At 40.8% G+C, this 21589-nt stretch overlaps 1 protein-coding gene across 1 annotated transcript in view; it reads left to right on the forward strand.

Moving 5' to 3' along the window:
- Window positions 1–21589, forward strand: part of DNAH12 (dynein axonemal heavy chain 12) — a 253222-nt gene that overhangs the window by 202794 nt on the left and 28839 nt on the right. The window contains exons 57-67 of the mRNA XM_073592248.1: window positions 8252–8444; window positions 9247–9439; window positions 9799–9971; window positions 12239–12379; window positions 12471–12629; window positions 14836–14980; window positions 15835–15985; window positions 16375–16631; window positions 17588–17728; window positions 17811–17948; window positions 21038–21271. Coding sequence (XP_073448349.1) covers window positions 8252–8444; window positions 9247–9439; window positions 9799–9971; window positions 12239–12379; window positions 12471–12629; window positions 14836–14980; window positions 15835–15985; window positions 16375–16631; window positions 17588–17728; window positions 17811–17948; window positions 21038–21271 — 1925 coding nt within the window. The remainder of the gene's footprint in view (window positions 1–8251; window positions 8445–9246; window positions 9440–9798; window positions 9972–12238; window positions 12380–12470; window positions 12630–14835; window positions 14981–15834; window positions 15986–16374; window positions 16632–17587; window positions 17729–17810; window positions 17949–21037; window positions 21272–21589) is intronic.

The raw sequence follows: 21589 nt of genomic DNA on the forward strand, positions 1-21589 counted from the left end.
ACCATACTTACCCATAATGTGGATGTTTAGTGGTTAATAGACTCTTTTTGTTTAATGCTTCCTGTCGGGAACAGATGAAGGTAATCTGAATATTTTTGCGTCTATGTCTGTAGAATGCATGTAATTCACTTATATAGGTTATGGCTACTTGCATGAATGGGGTATGTTCCTGACACTCATTAGAACTGAAAAAGTTGCTTGGATAAGTCAGGAAATGTCTTCAATATTACAGAACAAGTCCAGTTGAATGTGACTAACTACTGCTAGCTAGACATGAGATGCTATTGTATTAGGGCCTCATTGGTTTTTGCATGCTACTTTTTGGCCCCAGCACAATATGGGCAGCCGAGCACCTAGTGGACTGTTCATATTTCACAGATTTAGTCATCAACACATGTAGGCCAAATCTGTTGCTAATCTGACTGAGAGAGAAAGATTACTGAGTGTGGTGAACTAATGCATTAGTAAACCACTAGAAGTCTAATATATTATTTCTATGATGTGCACTACCTTCTTGCAGCCAACCATTGTTAAAGGATAAGCTCATCTTTCGTAACATGTTACATGTTACACCCATATTCAGATCAGCCCCCGCACCTCTCAAATTCTCGCTGTGACAGCTAGCAGTGTTCTTCCCCCTCCCCGCTAACTGTCACAATTAAAAAAAATGTGGGTGAATGGGGCTCCGCCCACCTGGCCGCGTCACTAATTGACAGGGCTCTGGGCATGGAAAACTACAAGGTCCGGCAGCCTTTGCGGATGTCGGCTTGTAGTTTTCAATGAACTACCACGGCATTGTGGAGCGCCATGGTAGTTCATGCATGCTTCCTGTCAGATTGATCTGCTTACCTGTACGGGTTGTACAGGCAAGCAGATTCACTGGCTCTGCTGGAGACCTGCATGGCACTAGCGATCTGGTGCTCGCTGGTGCAATGCTTTACAGGCTCCAAAAAAATTAAAATAACGGTAAATTCACATTTTTATACCTGCAAAAAAATGTGCATTTGTTATTCTTTAGGCTGGGTTCACACCGCAGCACGGATCGGCTTATAGCAAGGATCCGGTTCGTCCCCATTCACCATTTACTTTATTGTTTTGGTTTTTTTTTATTCATTGAACTGTATTTTTTCCCAAAAAAAATTGCATTTGAAAGACCGCTGGGAAAATACAGTGTGTCATAAAATATTGCAGCAATTGCCATTTTATTCCCTAGGGTCTCTGCTAAAATATATATAATGTTTGGGGGTTCCATGTAATTTTCTAGAAAAAAATATTGATTTTAACTTAAGAAAGAAGTGTCAGAAAAAGATTTAGACTTTAAGTGGTTAAACTTCCTGCATTTACACATTGATGAAAACTTGGCAGACTGCCCAGATTATTTATTTACACAGAAGTTCTATCCCTTTGATCTAAGAAGGAAGCTTAGTTACAATGTTTCAAGTTAAAGACTTTTTCAGAATGCCTAGATGCTTTCTTTTGACAGCTGAGTGAGCAGATGGTAGTCTCTCCACTTGTTTATATGAAAGAATCAGCAACTTCTGCAGGAGAGATCTCAGGGGAGGTGAATCGAGATCACGATTTTTAAATGATTAATTGTGCAGCTCTAGTGTGTATGCTCCATCGTACTTTTGCATTGCGGAATTCCCGCCAGCAAAAGATTGAGATCATGTTCTCAATTTTTCAGTCGGAAAAAGTTCCTATCCGAAAATGCTTGGACATGATTGGATGATGGAAATCAGCAGAACTTCTACTCATTTACTAAGCCCTGGAGCAACTGCACTTTGCAAAGTGCACAGTTTATTTGCTATTAGTAAATCAACCCCAGAGATTGTGCTTAAAGCTGGCCATATGCTTGTAGATTTTCCTTCAAACATTTATATAAAAAATGTCATCAGTACATTCAAAATTGCCATCAGATGAATGCAATTTGAAATGCTTTAAAATTTTTGGTTTGCTTTTAGCATTGGATTTTGGAAAGAATGGAATTTCCCCAAATGAAAACCACATTTACTGGTATGCCCTGTACACGCGACCGGTTTTCCCGTCGGAATAAACTCTGAAGGTTTTTCCGACGGAGTTCTGACAGAATTCCGCTCAAGCTGTCTTCCATACACACGGTCACACCAAATTCCGACCGTCCAGAACGCGGTGACGTACAACACGTACGATGGCACTAGAAAACGGAAGTTCAATAGCCAGTAGCCAATAGCTTCCGTCTTGTACTTGCTTCAGAGCATGCGTTGTTTTTGGTGCGTCGGAACAGCATACAGACGAGCGGTTTTTCCGATAGTAATTTGTTCCGTCGGAAAAATATAGAACACGTTCTCTATCTAAGTCCGTCTGAATATTCGACGGGAAAAAGTCCGATGGGGCATACACGATGAAAAGCTCCCATGGGACTCTTTCTGCGGGAAATTCCGTGTGTACGCGGCATTAGAAGTTCAAGTGATTGTAAAGCTTTGTTTTTTTGTTTTTTTATAATAACAAACATGTGATACTTACCTCCTCTGTGCAAGGGTTTTGCACAGAGTGGCCCCAATCCTCCTTTTCGGGGGTCCCCCCGCAGCACTCCTGGCTCCTCCTCTTCTCGAGTGTCCCCACAGATTGCTGCTTTCCATGGGGCACTCATGCGGGCGTGCTCCAGAGTCCTGCTGCTCCATTGACACAGACAGCAGGACTCGGCCCCGCCCCCCCCCCCGGGCTCACCCCCCCAGCTCACATGTCACTGGATTTAATTGACAGCAGCGGGAGCTAATGGTTCCTGCTGCTATCAATCTATCCAATGAGGACCCGAGACAGCGGTGAAAAACCGTGAGTGCTTACAACCCTTTTAAGTATACCCAAGTAGATTAAGGGTGGCTTATAACTCTGTGTCTTTGTCAACATCCTTGAGAGTAGTATAACAAAACAAGTGTTCATTTGGGTATGTGAGACTTTTTAGGCACCAATGCATTTCAAATAAGTCTTTATCAGGGGCAGGAAAATTTCAAATCCATAAAGTATATACAGTATAACAACAATAAACATACCCCTAGTCTAACCTACACGTTCCAAGATATTATTATACTATAGTCCAAGAAGACTAAGGCTGGCCATACATAATACAATTTTCTTACACAATTTTCCTTTAGATTAACCAAAACCACACAATATGAGGTCAAACCCAAACACTTTCAATTTGTATGCAATCAGGCAAGCTCTTGCACTACATAGTTGAAGGTAAATCTAAAGGAAATTGAACAAGAAAATTGTATCATGTATGGCCAGCTTTACATCACAGATACTGAGCAGCCAAACAAAATTAAGGCCTCTTTCACACGGGGCAGATCAGTCATGATCCGCCCCGTGAACACACGCTGGCTCAGCGGGGATCGCTCCGCCGATCCCCGCTGAGCAGGAAGATGACAGGTGCATCGCTGCACGCTGTGCAGCGACGGACCTGTCAGAGCGCCGCTCTCCCCTATGGGGGGATCGGATGATGACGGTCCGTAGTGTCCGTCGTCATCCGATCCGATCCGAAAACGGAGGGAAAAGTAGGTTTTTCCTCCGTTACACTTTTCGGATCGGAGCGGGGTCGGATGTCAGCGGACATGTCACCGCTGACATCCGACGCTCCATAGGGATGACTGTATGTCCGTTTTTCATCCGAAAACGGATGGATGAAAAACGGACATACGGATCATCCGTGTGAAAGAGGCCTAAAAACCCTCAAAAAAAAGCTGCAGCACATGTCACAATTTGTACCTCCACCTGAATCTCAGACATCCCAACCTGCAAAAACTCATTTCAAGGAGGTGGCAAACTCGTTTCAGTGAGATGGTGCTCCGAGCCCCCACCCCATCCCCGCGACAATTTTTTTTAAAATCACCTTTTCAATATTTTTTCACAGTGTTTCTGGGGAAGGGGGTGGGGGGTATGTGGCAGTGGATGGTGTCAGTAGTTTTTTATTTTTACGTGTTGATTTTTTTTTACAATTTTAATTTGTTTTACATTTTTTCACAATTCTTTTTTGGGGGGAGGGGATTGGGGCAGTGGACAGTGTTGGTAGGGCAGGGGGGAGTGGTGCCAGTAGTTTTTTATTTTATATATTTTTTTTACACTTTAATTTTTTTGAATTTTTTTACAATTAATTTTTATATATATTTTTTTGTGGGCTTTGGTTAGATATCAGGGGTCTAAACAGACCCCTGACATCTCCCCTTTGAGACAGAGAAAGGACTGAGGACACAGATTTCCCAGTCCTTTTCTCAGCACTAAAGATGAATGGAGAGGAGACAGAGGCTCCTGTCCATTCATAAACTGAAGCAGAGTAACACACAGTTTACTCAGCTCAGTTATCACAGGACACAGGAGCAATCTCAATCACTGTGTCCAATTCAGAAAAGGAAGGGGACGGTTAATGACATATTCACCCAGCCCCTTCCTCTGCTCTCCATGCTGACAGGTCCCCCTCAGCCGGCAGGAGAGGAGGGAAGCCGGCTGCGGGGGATGAAGGTGGGCAGAGGAGGACACGGAGGGGCCGGAGAAGCATAGGGGACCAGAGGAGCAGGGGAGCAGCACACAGGGAACAGTGGGGAATGATCGGTGCGGTGGAGAACAGCTGTGAACACCGATCTCCCTGTATAGATTTTTAGCTGACAGCCGCAGGAGGGAGAGAAAGAGAAGCGGCTGTCAGCTAAAAATCTATACGAGGAGATCGGTGTTCACAGCTGTCCCTCCAGCCGCACCGATCTTTCCCGCGATATTGGTGGGCGCTTGCGGGTGTGCGGGAGACGCCGCAGAAATGTGGGAGACTCCTGCACCTCGTGGGAGACTTGGGATGTCTTAAATCTAGATAGCAAGGATATGTTAAAAAAAAGCTGAATAACATTACCTGAAAAGTATATTTATAGTTAGTATAGATAGCTTGAGTACTGTATATCATTATAATTACCAATAAGAATATACTCATAAGTACTGGGGTAATAGCTTGAGTATATAAAAAGATGGGATATCTTAGTAAAAATCTATAGCAAATGTATCCATATACACCACTAATAAATTGCATGTATTGCAGTGTATATAATCAAAGGGTGTTGTACATTGTTGTTACTTTTTCATAATGTGGACGTTCAGTAGTTAATACTCTTGTTTAATGCTTCCTGTCGGGAACAGATGAAGGTAATGTAGACCAAATGTTTTCGCTTTTATGTCTGTAGAATGCATGTGATTCACTTATATAGGTTATGGCTATTTGCATGAATGTGGCATGTTTCGGATACTCATTAGAACAGAAAAAAATGCTTAGTCAGGGAAGGTCTTCAATATAACAGAACAAGTCTAGTTAAATGTGACTAACTACTGCTAGTTAAACAGGAGAGGCTATTGTATTAGGGCCTCATTGGTTTTTGCATGCTGCTTTTTGGCTCCAGCACAATATGAACAGCCGAGCACCTAGTGGACTGTTCATATTTCACAGATTTGGTCATGACACATGTAGGCCAAATCTGTTGCTAAGCTGAATGGCAAAAAAAGAGAACGATTCAGGCAACTCGGTAAGTTGATATACAGTGCCTTGAAAAAGTATTCACACCCCTTAAAATTTTCCACATTTTGTCATGTTACGACCAAAAACGTAAATGTATTTTATTGGGATTTTATGTGATAGACCAACTCAAAGTGGCACATAATTGTAAGGTGGAAAGAAAATGATAAATGGTTTTCACATTGTTTTACAAATAAATATGTGAAAAGTGTGGCGAGCATTTGTATTCAGCCCACTTTACTCTGATACCCCTAACTAAACTCAAGTGGAACCAATTGCCTTCAAAAGTCACCTAATTAGTAAATAGAGCCCATCTGTGTGTAATGTAATTTGAGTATAAATACAGCTGTTCTGTGAAGCCCTCAGAGGTTTGTTAGAGAACCTTAGTGAACAAACAGAAGGCCAAGGAACACACCAGACAGGTCAGGGATAAAGTTGTGGAGAAGTTTAAAGCAGGGTTAGGTTATAAAATAATATCCAAAGCTTTGAACATCTCACAGAGCACTGTTCAATCCATCATCCGAAAATGGAAAGAGTATGGCACAACTGCAAACCTACCAAGACATGGCCGTCCACCTAAACTGACAGGCCAGGCAAGGAGAGCATTAATCTGAGAAGCAGCCAAGAGGCCCATGGTAACTCTGGAGAAGCCGCAGAGATCCACAGAATCTGGGAAAATCTGTCCACAGGACAACTTTTAGTCATGCACTCCACAAATCTGGCCTTTATGGAAGAGTGGCAAGAAGAAAGCCATTGTTGAAAGAAAACCATAAGAAGTACGATTTGCAGTTTGCGAGAAACCATGTGGAGGACACAGCAAACATGTGGAAGAAGGTGCTCTGGTCAGATGAGACCAACATGGTGGTGGCAGCATCATGTTGTGGGGATGCTTTTCTTCAGCAGGGACAGGGAAGCTGGTCAGAGTTGATGGGAAGATGGATGGAGCCAAATACAGGGCAATCTTAGAAGAAAACCTGTTAGTCTGCAAAAGACTTGAGACTGGGGCGGAGGTTCACCTTCCAGCAGGACAACGACCCTAAACATACAGCCAGAGCTACAATGAAATGATTAAATCAAAGCATATTCATGTGTTAGAATGGCCCAACCAAAGTCCAGAACTAAATCCAATTGAGAATCTGTGGCAGAACTTGAAAATTGCTGTTCACAGACGCTCTCCATCCAATCTGACAGATTTTGAGCTATTTTGCAAAGAAGAATGGGCAAACATGTCACTCTCTATATGTGCAAAGCTGGTAGAGACATACCCATAAAATAAATGTATGTTTTTGGTTGTAACATGACAAAATGTGGAAAATTTCAAGGGATACAAGTACTTTTTTAAGGCACTGTATAAGCAGCCTACTAATTGTTTTATTTTTATTGTTTTATTTATATTACAAATAAGTTATTGCTATCCTGTGCACTACCTTCTTGCGGCCAACCATAGATCAGCTTTCATTGGTTTAACTTCACTAAACCTGTAAAATTTGACTTGGTCCCATGAAGAAACAGCACTTTAAGCTGGTTATACAGTGGTAGAATTTCATACAAAAAAGTAGGAAAAATCTTATCAGTACATTTGATAATGCCATCAGAGACTTGATGACTGTCATTCGAATGTACTTTAAAATTCAGTTTGCTTTTAGCATTCGATTTTAGAATGAATGGAATTTCACAAATGAAAGACACATTCACTGTTAGAAGTTTTTGTTTGAGAAAATTTTCCATCAAAAATCTTGGTTGATTTGAATCCATTAACTATTAAGAAATTGAACAAACAATTTTTTTTAAAGAAATTCTAAGCGTGTATAATTTACTGTGGGACACATGGCATTATGGTATAAGCCAGATTTTAAAGAAAATTTGACTACTTCCTTATGGTCTATACTCCTGTGTGTCCTGTCATGTCTGCATCTGAACCAGATTTGGATAAGTGAGTGTAATAAAGACATTGGGGGTTATTTACTAAAGGAAAATCCACTTTGCACTGCAAGTGCACTTGAAAGTAAAGTCGCTGTAGGTCCAAGGAGGACATGCAAGGAAAATAAAAAACAGCATTTTAGCTTGCACATGATTGGATGATAAAATCAGCAGAGCTTCCCCTCATTTCAGATCTACCCCTTAGATTTAGAGCGACTACACTTTCAAGTGCACTTGCAGTGCAAAGTGGATTTGCCTTTCGTAAATAACCCCCTGTGTCCTGCTTTTTTGGTGTCTAGTCCACTATCTGTTCTACTATCTCTAATGCCGTGTACACATGAGCAGACTTTTCGACCAGACTGGTCTGACGGACCGAGTCCGGCAGGCAATTCGACCGTGTGTGGGCTGCATCGGACCTGCAGCGGACTATTTCGGTTGAAAATCTGACTGACTTTAGATTTGGAACATGTTTCAAATCTTTACGTCGGACCCAGTTCCTATCGAAAAGTCTGCTCGTCTGTATGCTAGTCCGACGGACGAAAACCGACGCTAGGGCAGCTATTGGCTACTGGCTATCAACTTCCTTATTTTAGTCCGGTCGTACGTCATCACGTACGAATCTGTCGGACTTTGGTGTGATCGTGTGTAGGCAAGTCCGTTTGTTCGGAAAGTCCGTCAGGAGTCCGCCGAAAGTCCGTCGGATACACCGTTGGACCAGTCCGGTCGAAAAGTCCACTCGCGTGTACGCAGCATAAGTTTTCCGAATGATGTATATTATAATTTATAGCTACATTCTGTCATTTTCAGGGGGTATGGACTGCATCCGACTTGGGGAAACAACTATTGAATATTCAAGTGATTTTAGGTTCTACATGACAACTAAACTCAGAAATCCACATTATCTGCCTGAATTGGCAACTAAAGTCTCTCTGTTAAACTTCATGATCACCCCTGAGGGTTTGGAAGACCAGTTACTTGGGATCGTTGTGGCGAAAGAAAGGTTGGTACTAGTAAAAGGATATATATGGATATAGATTAACTGTGTTGCTTGTTGAAGTAAGGGAGCATTTTTGTCTAGTTACAAAAACATTGATTAAGTAGCAAGAAACAAAAACACTGTTTTACAGAGCTGAAGCAGTATTGGGATGAACCCCAAAAAGATCTCCCAGCTTATTATATCCAGCATGATATGCCAAGCATAAATCCAGTGTACTCCAGTGTACTCCACTGGGATAAAGCTCTTTATAGCAGAAGGGGGCTGATCTAGCACCAGAATGACAGGGAAAAGGGTGACAAAAGCCAACTAACGGCTTGTGTGAATTGAAAAATGCATCTTGTTTTCTTGTGCATTTTACTTGCATTTGACATAAGATTGAGACACTTCATTGTTGGGTGCATTTTACCTCCTTCTGACCGCCAGTTGACCTGCTTCTAAGCTGTCATATTCCCATTGACTTGTACAAAGAGATAGTCCCCTTTCACACTGAGACGCTTTTCAGGCGCTTTCACGCTAAAAAAGCGCCTGAAAAGCTCACGAAAAATGATTTCAATTAAAATCAATGAATGGTTTCACACTGGGGCAGTGCACTGGCACTGCCCCTCTCCATTGAAATGAATAGAAAGCGTCTGAAAAACTCTTCAAAAGTGCTCAGTGTTTTGCTAGCAGTTTAGAAGTGCCTCAGTGTGAAAGGGGCCATAGGAAATGTTGACATGAACAAAAGCCCAATAACTCAGGCCTTAACAATGGTTTTACGAGCCTGACAATGCAGTACAGTGGTTTAAATATTGTTCCTTCATTATAGACCAGAGCTTGAAGAAGAGAGGAATGCGCTGATCTTACAATCGGCTGCTAATAAAAAGCAGCTAAAGGAAATTGAAGACAAAATACTGGAGACCTTACAGTCCTCAGAGGGAAACATCTTGGAAGATGAGAGTGCCATCCAGATCTTAGACTCTGCCAAGATCATGTCCAATGAGATTGCCAAAAAGCAACAGGTTAGCATTAATTAATGGAAACCTGTAGTGGTAAGAAAATGGGCGCTGCCATTATTGAGCTGTCCCTCTGGAAATGATAGTTGCCTGGCTGTCATTCTAACCTTCTGTTTTCAGAAACACATGAATTGATCAGTGGTGTTGACTTCACATGCTACATGCTTGTTTCAGGTCAATGAACCTGAAAGTTTTGAAGCCATAGATAACCAGGCAATTAGTATTTTACAGAAGCAGGCCAAAAGTGGGATCCTATGTGTGTATCTCTCACGATTGTATTTCCTTACATATCTATTTGCTGTATTGTAGAGCCATGCAATTATTTCAGTTTATAGTCTGTTATTGTCTGTTTCATATTTCTATAGATTGCAGAGAAAACTGAATTGAAGATAGCAGAGTCGCGAGAAGGCTACAGGCCCATTGCAAAGCACTCATCTGTCCTTTTCTTCAGTATTGCTGACCTGGCTAACATTGACCCCATGTATCAGTATGCGCTCAACTGGTTTGTCAACCTTTACATAAACTCCATTCAGGACAGGTTAGACATTTTTTTGTATTATTACTTCCTAAAGCTTTTTTTAATCTCTTTTTTTGAACCTTGCTTTCTGTTGTTAATAAAAAGAAGAAATATGCTCATTTGCAGAGTAATTCCTGGAGCTGGATTTCATTCGCCCCCCTTGACCAACTGCCTCCCTCCTTTAAAACTTAGTTGACAGGCCAGCTTAAAGCTGTCCATAGACAGCTTCTTTTTTTTTCCTTCAGCCAGCGGGCAGACCAAAAATAAAATGGACAGATTCCTCTATCCACACAAACAAGGTGGATGGAGAAATCCCCCCACCGAGACATTATATTCTGACAGCCGCTCCTGCTACTGTCAGAAAAAACTGATCAGCTCCCGCAGCCTATTGATTGTAGCCGCTGATCAAGAAAAGTTTTCCGACTTGTCTGTTCAACAGAAGTCCACTAATTGACTTGTGTCAAGAAGGAAGGGCCACACACTGATCAAAATTTGTCTGGTCTTTGCTGAACCAGATGAATTTCGATTTGTCTATGGCCAGGTTTATGGCGCTAACATACAGACGGCATAAAGGCTGAAGTTTTCCCTCTCTGCATCAGTATACTATAACCAATGACTTGGTGATTGGGGAAAACTGTCACTCTACTCTGCTAGAAGTTTGGATCTGGGTATATGGATGTAGAGTGGGTGAAGTGTAAGAACACAGGACACTATTCCTTTATTCCTATATAAAAGAAGCGTACTATATGGTACTGGCTAGCAGGGTGGCAGTCTGGAACCTTTTGTTATACATAGATTTGGGCTTCAAAGGGAAGCTATTTTAATTAAATGGTCAGTTTTTCATTCCACTTTTTTAAGCTCTAGGTATAAGTATTTTCTATAGGGTGAATACATGACACTGTGTTTGCCAGACATACATAGTGCAGCACTGCCTTCATGCCTTATGGCAGTCTGTATTATTCCACTACCTGACAAAGAACTATAGGCAAAACTTTTTTTATTTTTTTTTTATTTTGAGTAGAGTAAATTAAAGGTTATAACCCATCAGTTAATTTTTTTTTCATCTATGTCCCATTGAGGAGATTTCCCTTAATTTCCTATTCCATAGCCAAAACAGAAAGCGAGGAAATCCCTGCAAGTTGCGGGAATCCTTTGGGGACCCCCCAGGTCACCAGATCTAGCGACCCCAATATGAAAGATTTCCCCTCCATTACTTTTCAGGGCACAATCCAAATTTTCTTTTACTTTCACTTTTAATGATAATAGTAAACAGGACAAATAGAGAAGATTAATCTAATGACAGCGATAAAAACTGACATGTGTTCTCATGAGAATTTGTAACGACTGGGTGAGTGGTTGCGACATTCATCCACCAAATTAGAACCCATAGTGTTTTATTTTTATGTTGAGGACTAAAAGATTACAATCAACAATCCACCTCCTCTGCTGGTAAAGACAGCAAAGGCTTAAAGTATAACTAAAGGCAAAACATTTTTTTTTTCATTTTCATAGAGCAGAGATGGATTATTTATTATTATTATTATTATTATTACTATTATTATACAGGATTTATATAGCGGCAACAGTTTGCGCAGCGCTTTACATAATGGGGGCAGACAGTACAGTTACAATACAAATCAATACAGAGGGATCAGAGGGCCCTGCTTGTTAGATCTTACTCTTGATTGTAAGCTCTAATGAGCAGGGCCCTCTGATCCCTCCTGTATTGATTTGTATTGTAACTGTACTGTCTGCCCACATGTTGTAAAGCGCTGCGCAAACTGTTGGCACTATATAAATCCTATATAATAATAATAATCCATCTCTGCTCTATGAAAATGAAAAAACAAGTTTTTGCCTTTAGTTATACTTTAAGCCTTTGCTGTCTTTACCAGCAGAGGAGGTGAGTTGTTGATTGTAATCTTTTAGTCCTGAGCATAAAAATAAAACACTATGGGTTCTAATTTGGTGGATGAATGTCACAACCATTCACCCAGCCGTCACAAATTCTCATGATTTTTTGTCTAATACATTTATTTCCTAAATTCATGAGCTTTATCTTGTGGCCATAATGCAGTATTTTCCTGATTGGGGTATTTCAGGCGAATATTGCATTATGACCACTAGATGGAGCTGATTATCATAGAAAAATTAGGCAAAATACAGTGAGAATTTGTGATGGCTGGGCAAATGCTTGTGACATTCATCCCCACTGTATTTCCATTAAACTGAAGGCAGCAAACTTTCTTTAGCACTTACACTTTTTTACATCTGATTATATCTTTCAGCAACAAATCCAAAATCTTGGAAAAACGTCTTCGTTACCTGAATGATCACTTCACCTACAATTTATATTGTAATGTGTGCCGCTCCCTCTTTGAGAAGGACAAACTCCTGTTTTCCTTCTTGCTCTGTTGCAACCTCCTCATGTAAGTCCAGGCCCCTCAAAGTCCCAGAATATCTTATAACCTGTGGTATGTGGGACCTTTATTGATGAATATTTACTTATTTTGATTTTAGGGCAAAGAAGGAGATTAAGTATCAGGAATTTATGTTCTTACTGACTGGAGGAGTGGGCCTGCAGAATAATGTGGCCAACCCAGCTCCATCCTGGCTTCCTGATAAGAGCTGGGATGAGATTTGCCGTGCTAGTGATTTAAATTCCTTCAAAGGCTTAAGGTAAGGTTTCTGTTTGCTCATAAATTTATGCATTGCATTATTGACTTAGGTCTGCTTTCTTGATTTTTGAGAGTATCGGTAAATCAGACTCAACTGATTTCTGCTTTGTTAGATACATAACATAAGCAAAATTTTTATTTGCGAATTGAACATTTTAATGAAATAATAATTATCAACTAAAGAAATTTACACAAGTAAATGAACTCAGACAGCTTTTTATTTTATTCTTTAGTATGTGAATGCAACAATAAAGGTGGCTGCAACGTTTGGCCAATATGGAAAATAGCAGTGTTCTTTTAGATATTACAGTTTGAGTTAAAACTGGATGTACTGGGTCTGGTGGCAGACACTAAGCAGTACACGTTTGGTGGTTGGTTTATCTAGCTAGGAGGAACGGGGGAAAGCTTTGGCTAACAAAACTTAAAAGATAATTTAAGCAGGAAATGAAAGATCAATTGGAGTGGATAATAGTTTGGTTTGATACGATTGAGTATATTGGAAACATTGTTCTTTAGATTGCTGGGTATCAATAGGCAATGTTCTAATGAAAGATTCCCAGACATCAAAGAATTTGTGGACTTTTGTCTCATTATGTAAGGAGGCCTCCACAGGCCAGTTTCCTTCTATTCCAACGCTGAGCTCTGACTCTCTTTGGAAAGTCTGTTGATACAGGAGGACCTCCCCAAGCCCCTGTCTGCCATTTACTCTCAATTATTTCCCTTGACCTCCCCTAGAATGACCTCGCTCTATGACAAGTGGCACCTCCTGTCTCTCTCAGAGGATGATTGGGAAGACTGTCTCTTGGCGTTTGTGCCTGCTATGATCTCTGCTTGAGACCGGTTCCTTCAATTAAAATTTCTTCATAGGGTTGATTATACCCTCCAATGGCTAGCTGCAATTTTCCCTGAAATTTTCCCTGAAAGAACTGCAACCTGTACCTGTTTTGATTAAGCTGTGGGTTTCCAAGACCATATGTTCTGGATGTTCTGGACATATCCTAAACTCGGATCCTTTTGGGCCAGGGTGGTGGACATTATATATCCTAGAGATTCCCTATCATGATTTTGGGCCTCATAGATCTGGTAGAAATCACCAAACACAACAAATTATTTATATTTTACTCTACCTATTATGCTAGGAGGGAAATCTTACTTAAGTGGAAGTCTTGCATGCCACCCACAGTGTTTGGATGGAAAGAGGCTATTAACTGGGCTCTCCCACTCTAATCTTACCTACTCCAATCTTACCTACACTGCTAAATTTGACAAAATGTGGAATAAATTAATAGACGCACAGGGTGTCACTGCATGATGGAAGGCCTCTCTGTGTTGGCCTTTACTGCCCTTGGGGACCAGTATTACTGCTGTGCTCCTCCCACCCTTCGTTCTCCTACCTCTCTTTTCATTTGTACCTGACCCTTCTATGCCTTGATACCCCCCCTCTTTCCCCTTTTGCCTACTTTTTCTATGCCCCTCCTCCCCTTTTCCCACCCGCCTCCCTCCTCTCTTCATTTTTTTGATTGAGGGAAATACTAGATTGATTGGGTGGTGGATTGTAGGATCGTTCTGTAAGGCTTTGTACTTGGCTTGAAACACTTTTGTAACTCTTACTTTAATTGGACATGTAAACTCTGATACTCTGTTGCCATTATTGATTATTGTTGTCATCTGTAAGCTGGTCTCCTCTTTGGCTTGTACTGTACCTCTGTTTTTGGTTGTGCTGTTTTAAAAAAAATGTTTTTTTCATAAACGCACTTGATAAAAAAGGGATGTAACTCAGACAGTTTAGTGAATTGACACTGATGTGACACTCATATTTCCAGAGGAAGCCAGAAAAAAAGAGAAAGGAATTGACTAAATGTTGTAGCTTGGAGCTGTCGACTCTAGATACAATTCTCTAAGAACCAATGCACAAGCGCATTCGCGGAAATATAGTCTTAGTAGGTAAGATGGGTGTATCTAGGATGACCCAAGGAACTGTTGGTGAAAAAGTTTTAGTTTGCAATGAGGGCTGCCAGTTGTGAGAGTACAGATCAAGTAACCCTCCTAGAGGAGAGGTCAGTAATCTGGTCCATATTGCAAATCCACTAATTCCTAACACTTAATACTTGTCCAGAGAGTTGAATCAACCTCTTAGAAGCAGTATGGAGCCAATTGTGAAAAGATCCTAAACGTCAGTCTAATTATTTGTATTTTTATGCAACCAGGGAACACTTTATAGAGAAACCCAATGAATGGCACAAAATATATGACAGCAGAGAGCCACACAGTGTCCCCTTGCCCCATCCATTCATTGAAAAACTGAATGAGCTTCAGAAAATGATCATTCTACGATGCTTGAGACCAGACAAGGTAAGAAAGACATGAGCCTGGTTGGTTTATGGGAGGAAATGTAGAAAAGTGGGTTACCAGCAAGCAAGAGCCAAAGTATTAACTATATTTTGAATTAACCTTTGCAAGGCAATCATTTTGAGCTAATATTAGAAGCAACAGATTGCCTTTTTTTTCATAGCAAATTGCTTTTTTTCATGTAAAGTTCAGTACAATTTGGGAGGAGATGGGAATGGAGGGAACAGAAGACAGGTATAGTATCAGATAAATGATTTATACCTCTTTTACCCCCCCCAAGGAGCCCAGAAACTCCAGCATGAATATCTCACCAATTAGGTCTCCAAGACATACCGTATAGGAAACTGTCAGGTGGTTTAAATTTACAGCATATACCAAGCACTGAAATACCAGTTTTGGGTGGACTGACCTTTTAATAAATAACCAGGGTTTGTTTAGCAGTACACCTCTTCTGTAAAGCAGACCAAACAGAGAGACAGCCTTGGAAGATATTTGGGAAGTTGGAAGTATTAACTTACTGTCCCCAAAAATTAAAAAGATAACTTACATGAAATTGATTTACTTCCTAGCATTTTGTATCTAAGCAACTTTGTTAGCAGTTAAAGTGTTCTAACAATACCCTGTAAAGCTTAGAATTGTATTCCTTTTGCCATTGACCCAGTATTGTCAGATAATGATTTCATAAATCACACAATAGGCCTTATTGCAGTGCTAAAGGTAGAGAGTGCTTTGTTGGTAGATCAAGTATTTATTAGCTGAGTTCAGCTCACTAGTATCACAGATGAGTATGAGTAAGATTATATAGATTTCAGTTGTATATAAACACACTAATGTGATTCAGTTGATCCCTCGTTTAGATAAGCCCAGCTGTGAACAATTATGTGACTGATAAACTGGGGAAGAAGTTTGTTGAGCCGCCTCCATTTGATTTATCAAAAAGTTATTTGGATTCCAATTCTACAATCCCCCTCATCTTTGTCTTGTCACCTGGAGCTGATCCAATGGCAAGTAAGTATTACTAAGAAAAAGATGTATTTTGTCTACTGCTGATTGTGAGAACTTGATATAGAACCTCAGTTAAAGTCCCTAAACAGGTGGGGACAAAATGTATACTGGACCAGTTTACAGGGCTCAAATGATTAGATTTGGTTATGCATGGTAATCTATATGGTGATAAAGTCGGCTAATTCAAGGCCTCGTGTTTAAAAACTGGAGGAAAAAGGAGAGGTATTTGATACTTCTAACAAACAGTTCACTTTGATCTGCAGAGAGAAAGACACTTTGGGTGCTGTGGAAAACTCCAACATATTTACTTTTCTCTAATTTTATACATACGTTCCTTTCTATTTTCATCATGCCTTTTTTATACTGTGACACAATTTATTGTCTTGTTTTAGGCTTATTGAAGTTTGCCAATGACAAGAACATGGGTGGTGGTGACAAGTTCCAGGCCATATCGCTTGGACAAGGACAGGGTCCTGTGGCTGCAAAAATGATAAAAGAGGCAGCAGCAAATGGGACCTGGGTTTGTCTGCAGAACTGCCACCTGGCTGTGTCCTGGATGCCGACCCTGGAGAAAATTTGTGAGGAGTTTACCAGTGACACGTGTCACCCAGATTTTAGACTCTGGCTAACTAGTTATCCATCACCAAAGGTAACTGGATCAGTGATAAAAAATACTATATCTGTTATAAATGAAATAAAACACTGATTGGTAAGTAAAACAATATTGAATAGTCCAGCAGTAGTCACTGTTGGAGACCAGTTTTGGTCAAATCCAAATAGCTCAGGTGCATGAGGCTCTGGTGTTTAGCTGCAGGCAGAGGGCACAGGCGTACTGTCCAGCCCCACTGTTGGTAATCTGTCAAACTCCGCCTGACAATGCACTTAGCAGTATGAAGGTTCAGGGCAATATGTGCCCAGAGAAAAATTCCCTTAATGCAAACAGTCTGTGTTTCAAGCATTCCTCACTGGGTGCATACTGCCCTATACAGTAGTACCAGTAGGCACTAGGTGAAACCATCCAGCCACAGCAGTTTTCAACCTCTCATAGAGTATGACGGGCTGCTGGCAACAGGGCTGGACAAAGCACCTGTACCCTTTGTCTGTTACTATATTCCAGAGCCTCATGCACCAGGGCTAAACGCTAAATGTGCATGAGGCCTAAACAGCAGAATCATCAGAGATGGTGATATCAGCTGACTCTCATCAGAGTCAGCAGCCTGGCAAAGAATGGCTGCTGTCTCTCAGAGGAATTCTGAAAATTTTTAGATACTAATGCTGTTGCCCAGTACAAGCTTGTGGAAACATGGGAATTGGAACACATAAAGGTGATCCAGTTTCTCAGATAAGGTAAAATGTTTTAGGTGTCTTTTTATATTTAGTGCCATACAACAGTGTCAATGATGTTCCACAAGATAATAATAAAAGGCTAGTTCACATCATGTCCATTGTTTTCTATGTGCCCTGTTCTGATAATGCAAATGCAGTGGTGTGCAGAAAAGAAAATGGTGGCTCAATGGGCAGGGTGTGAACAAAACCCTAATTTTACAGCCAACGTGGTCCACTCTCTATGTGACTTGTCACTGACCTGTATCATTGTGTCCTCAGTTTCCTGTCACCATTCTTCAAAATGGTGTTAAGATGACCAATGAACCACCAACAGGACTAAGGCTTAATCTACTACAATCATACCTCACTGATCCTATCTCTGACTCTGAATTCTTTGATGGGTGCCCAGGGAAAGAACAGGTGAGAGCTTTACTAAGATAATTTCCAACTTAAAAAGATACAGGCTATGTATATATTTTAAACCAATGTTGTGTTTTTTCAGATATGGGAGAAGCTGCTGTTTGGGGTGTGTTTCTTCCATGCTCTGGTCCAGGAAAGGAAAAAGTTTGGTCCTCTTGGATGGAACATTCCGTATGGCTTCAATGAATCGGATTTGCGTATAAGCATTCGTCAGTTACAGGTTATTTTTTATAACTCATTTGTTCCAGGCTATAATAGCAGGCAATGTCATATTAATTATTTATGGTTGGTATAAACCCAGCAGTGGCCTACATTTGATGCCCATTAGCAATGTCCAGCAAGTCATACTCAACAATGACTAACCCCTGAGGGTAACCGTTGAGGGAAAACAATCAGCAAGGAGCCATTACCATTACATTGCAGAAAGTTAGGGTAGCTGCTATTTATACAGTATTTATACAATATAAAGTATTTCACAAAAGGTGAGTACACCCCTCACATTTTTGTAAATATTTTATTATCCCTTTTCATGCGACAACACTGAAGAAATTACACTTTGCTACAATACAAAGTAGTGAGTGTACAGGTTGTATAACGGTGTAAATTTGCCATCCCCTCAAAATAACACAACACACAGCCATTATTGTTTAAACTGCTGGCAGCAAAAGTAAGTACACCCCTAAGTGAAAATTACCAAATTGGGCCCAATTAGCCATTTTCCCTCCCCGTATCATGTGACTCATTAATTAGTGTTACAAGGTCTCAGGTGTGAATGGGGAGCAGGTGTGTTAAATTTGGTGTTATTGCTCTCACTCTCTCATACTGGTCACTGGAAGTTCAACATGGCACCTCATGGCAAAGAACTCTTTGAGGATCTGAAAAAAAGAATTGTTGCTCTACATAAAGATGGCCTAGGCTATAAGAAGATTGCCAAGACCCTGAAACTGAGCTGCAGCAATGTGGCCAAGATCATACAGTGATCAGACCTCGCCATGGTTGACCAAAGAAGTTGAGTGCATGTGCTCAGCGTCATATCCAGAGGTTCTCTTTGGTAAAGTGAGTGCTGCCAGCATTGCTGCAGAGGTTGAAGGGGTCAGCCTGTCAGAGCTCAGACCATACGCCGCACACTGCATCAAATTGGTCTGCATGGCTGTCGTCCCAGAAGGAAGTCTCTTCTAAAGATGATGCACAAGAAAGCCCGCAAGTTTGCTGTAGACAAGCAGCCTAAGGACATGGATTACTGGAACTATATCCTGTGGTCTGATGAGACCAAGATAAACTTATTTGGTTCAGATGGTGTCAAGCGTGTGTGGTGGCAACCAGGTGAGGAGTACAAAGACAAGTATGTCTTGCCTACAGTCAAGCATGGTGGTGGGAGTGTCATAGTCTGGGGCTGCATGAGTGCTGCCGGCACTGGGGAGCTACAGTTTATTAAAGGATCCATGAATGTCAACATGTACTGTGACATACTGAAGCAGAGCATGATCCCCTCCCTTTGGAGACTGGGCCGAGGGCAGTATTCAACGTGATAACGACCCCATACACACCTCCAAGATGACCACTGCCTTGCTAAAGAAGCTGAGGGTAAAGGTGATGGACTGGCCAAGCATGTCTCCAGACCTAAACCCTATTGAGCATCTGTGGGGCATGCTCAAACGGAAGGTGGAAGAGCGCAAGGTCTCTAACATCCACCAGCTCCGTGATGTCGTCATGGAGGAGTGGAAGAAGACTCCAGTGGCAACCTGTGAAGCTCTGGTGAACTCCATGCCCAAGAGGGTTAAGGCAGTGCTGCAAAATAATGGTGGCCACACAAAATATTGACACTTTGGGCCCAATTTGGACATTTTCACTTAGGGTTGTACTCACTTTTGTTGCCAGCGGTTTATACATTAATGAGTGTTGAGTTATTTTGAGGGGACAGCAAATTTACACTGTTATACAAGCTGTACACTCACTACTTTACATTGTAGCAAAGTGTAATTTCTTCAGTGTTAGATAAAATGAAATATTTACAAAAATTTGAGGGGTGTACTCACTTTTGTGAGATACTGTATGTACTTAAAGGGAAAGTATAGCATATTTTCAGCTTGTAGTGTTCATTCTAATGTCATTTTTGATGTTACAGTTCTATTTTTACATGCTTGCACTTAAATTTTTGCTACTACTACTGTAAAATGATGAGGATTGTAAGGGACATTATATTAGCCCTTACAATGGCATAGCCTTTCCACGTATGTTGTATTGCACCCCAATAACACTCCAGCCAACATCAGTCTCATACTCCCCTCAGATCACAGAGTACAAATTCTTCATAGGATTAATATGTATAGGATTAAATATGAAGATTTTGGCAATTGGCCGTGTGGCGGCCAAAAGCTGCATAGCTGATATCTCGCTGGTTTGGGGACAGGTGAGTAGAATACTGGGAGGCTAGACTGGGAATGGGGGCTGTCAACATAACATTAAAACATAGGTGTAATTGCACCAAGTTACACTTTACCACTATTGAGATAAGATATCAACCACATAAGATGTGATTTGTTTTCAGTGGTTTGGCTAACCCCTAGACTTGCAGCGTTATTAGAAGCAGTAAAGCTAAACCATTGTGTAACACTGCAAATCAAGACTCAGAGCCTGTGTATGCAATGGGCATGTAAGGCCCATTGCATACTACATATTTGCAGGTGGGTGAGGAGCTCCATACAGTGAGTGCCATGTTCATGGGTTATTCATTTTAAGCCCTGAAGAAGAGGTAGAACCTCAAAACAATTGGAGGTGTTCAAATACATGTTTACCAATTAACTTAGTAATGAGAAAGATCAGAATTTTCTCACCTACACAACTGCCTTATGAAGTGACCACTCTCCCCGGGACCCTCTACAAGTTGAGCCACCACAGAACACCTGCTCTCATAAGGTACAGTGCTACATCAATGCCCATATAAATATGTATTCATAGTAGGTAAAAAATATACACAGAAATAAGGTCCATAAAGTATTTAATCACATTGATAATATTTTTACAATACTATAATAATGTACAGTATATATGAAAAGGTTATACATTCCCTTTAAAAGGATTGGAGGCTGCTTCATTATGTATAGGCTGGTCTGTGTAATTTTCCTATTCTGTAGTCCCATGAAAATAGGTGAGAACCTCATCTTCTATAGCAGGCTCTAGGGAGTGTCAGATATTTTAATACCTGATCAATGCAGCTTGTCCATGAACCTTAGCTCCTTCTCCACCTGTTCTTTTTATGAACTTAGCAGTAGCAGGTTAATTGATGTATTATATGCTTCTATATTTCAGCTATTTATCAATGGCTATGAACAAGTCCCCTTTGAAGCAATCTCATATCTAACCGGAGAATGTAACTACGGAGGACGTGTAACAGATGACTGGGACCGTCGTCTCCTACTAACCACTCTAGCAGATTTCTATAGCAATGATATAGTCGAAAATCCCCGTTATTCCTTTTCTCCAAGTGGCAACTACCTAGCGCCACCTAAAGGCACTTATGAGGATTACATAGAATTCATCAAGGTGAGTCACAATACAGGTCACTTCTTGTCATATAAATGTACAGGTTTAACTCTCTGGCATCTACCAGAAGCAGAAATGTTAGCTTTGAGATGACTGATCCTTTAGGAACATAGTTTGTTCTCTTGCTCGTTAGATTTCTTTGGAGACTTAATCTGTCAATAATCACACCGCATAAAGGAAAAAATAAATCTAATGGAAGATATCCTGTGAATGTCAAATGCTCAGAATAAAAAAGCCAGTCACGTAACTTTAGGATAAGTCAGTTTTTTCATTAATTAAATATACACTCTGTTGAAACTGAATATTAGTAAGTGTTAG

The sequence above is a fragment of the Aquarana catesbeiana genome, linkage group LG07 (genome assembly GCF_042186555.1).
Source record: "Aquarana catesbeiana isolate 2022-GZ linkage group LG07, ASM4218655v1, whole genome shotgun sequence".
Classification (NCBI taxonomy): Eukaryota; Metazoa; Chordata; class Amphibia; order Anura; family Ranidae; genus Aquarana; species Aquarana catesbeiana.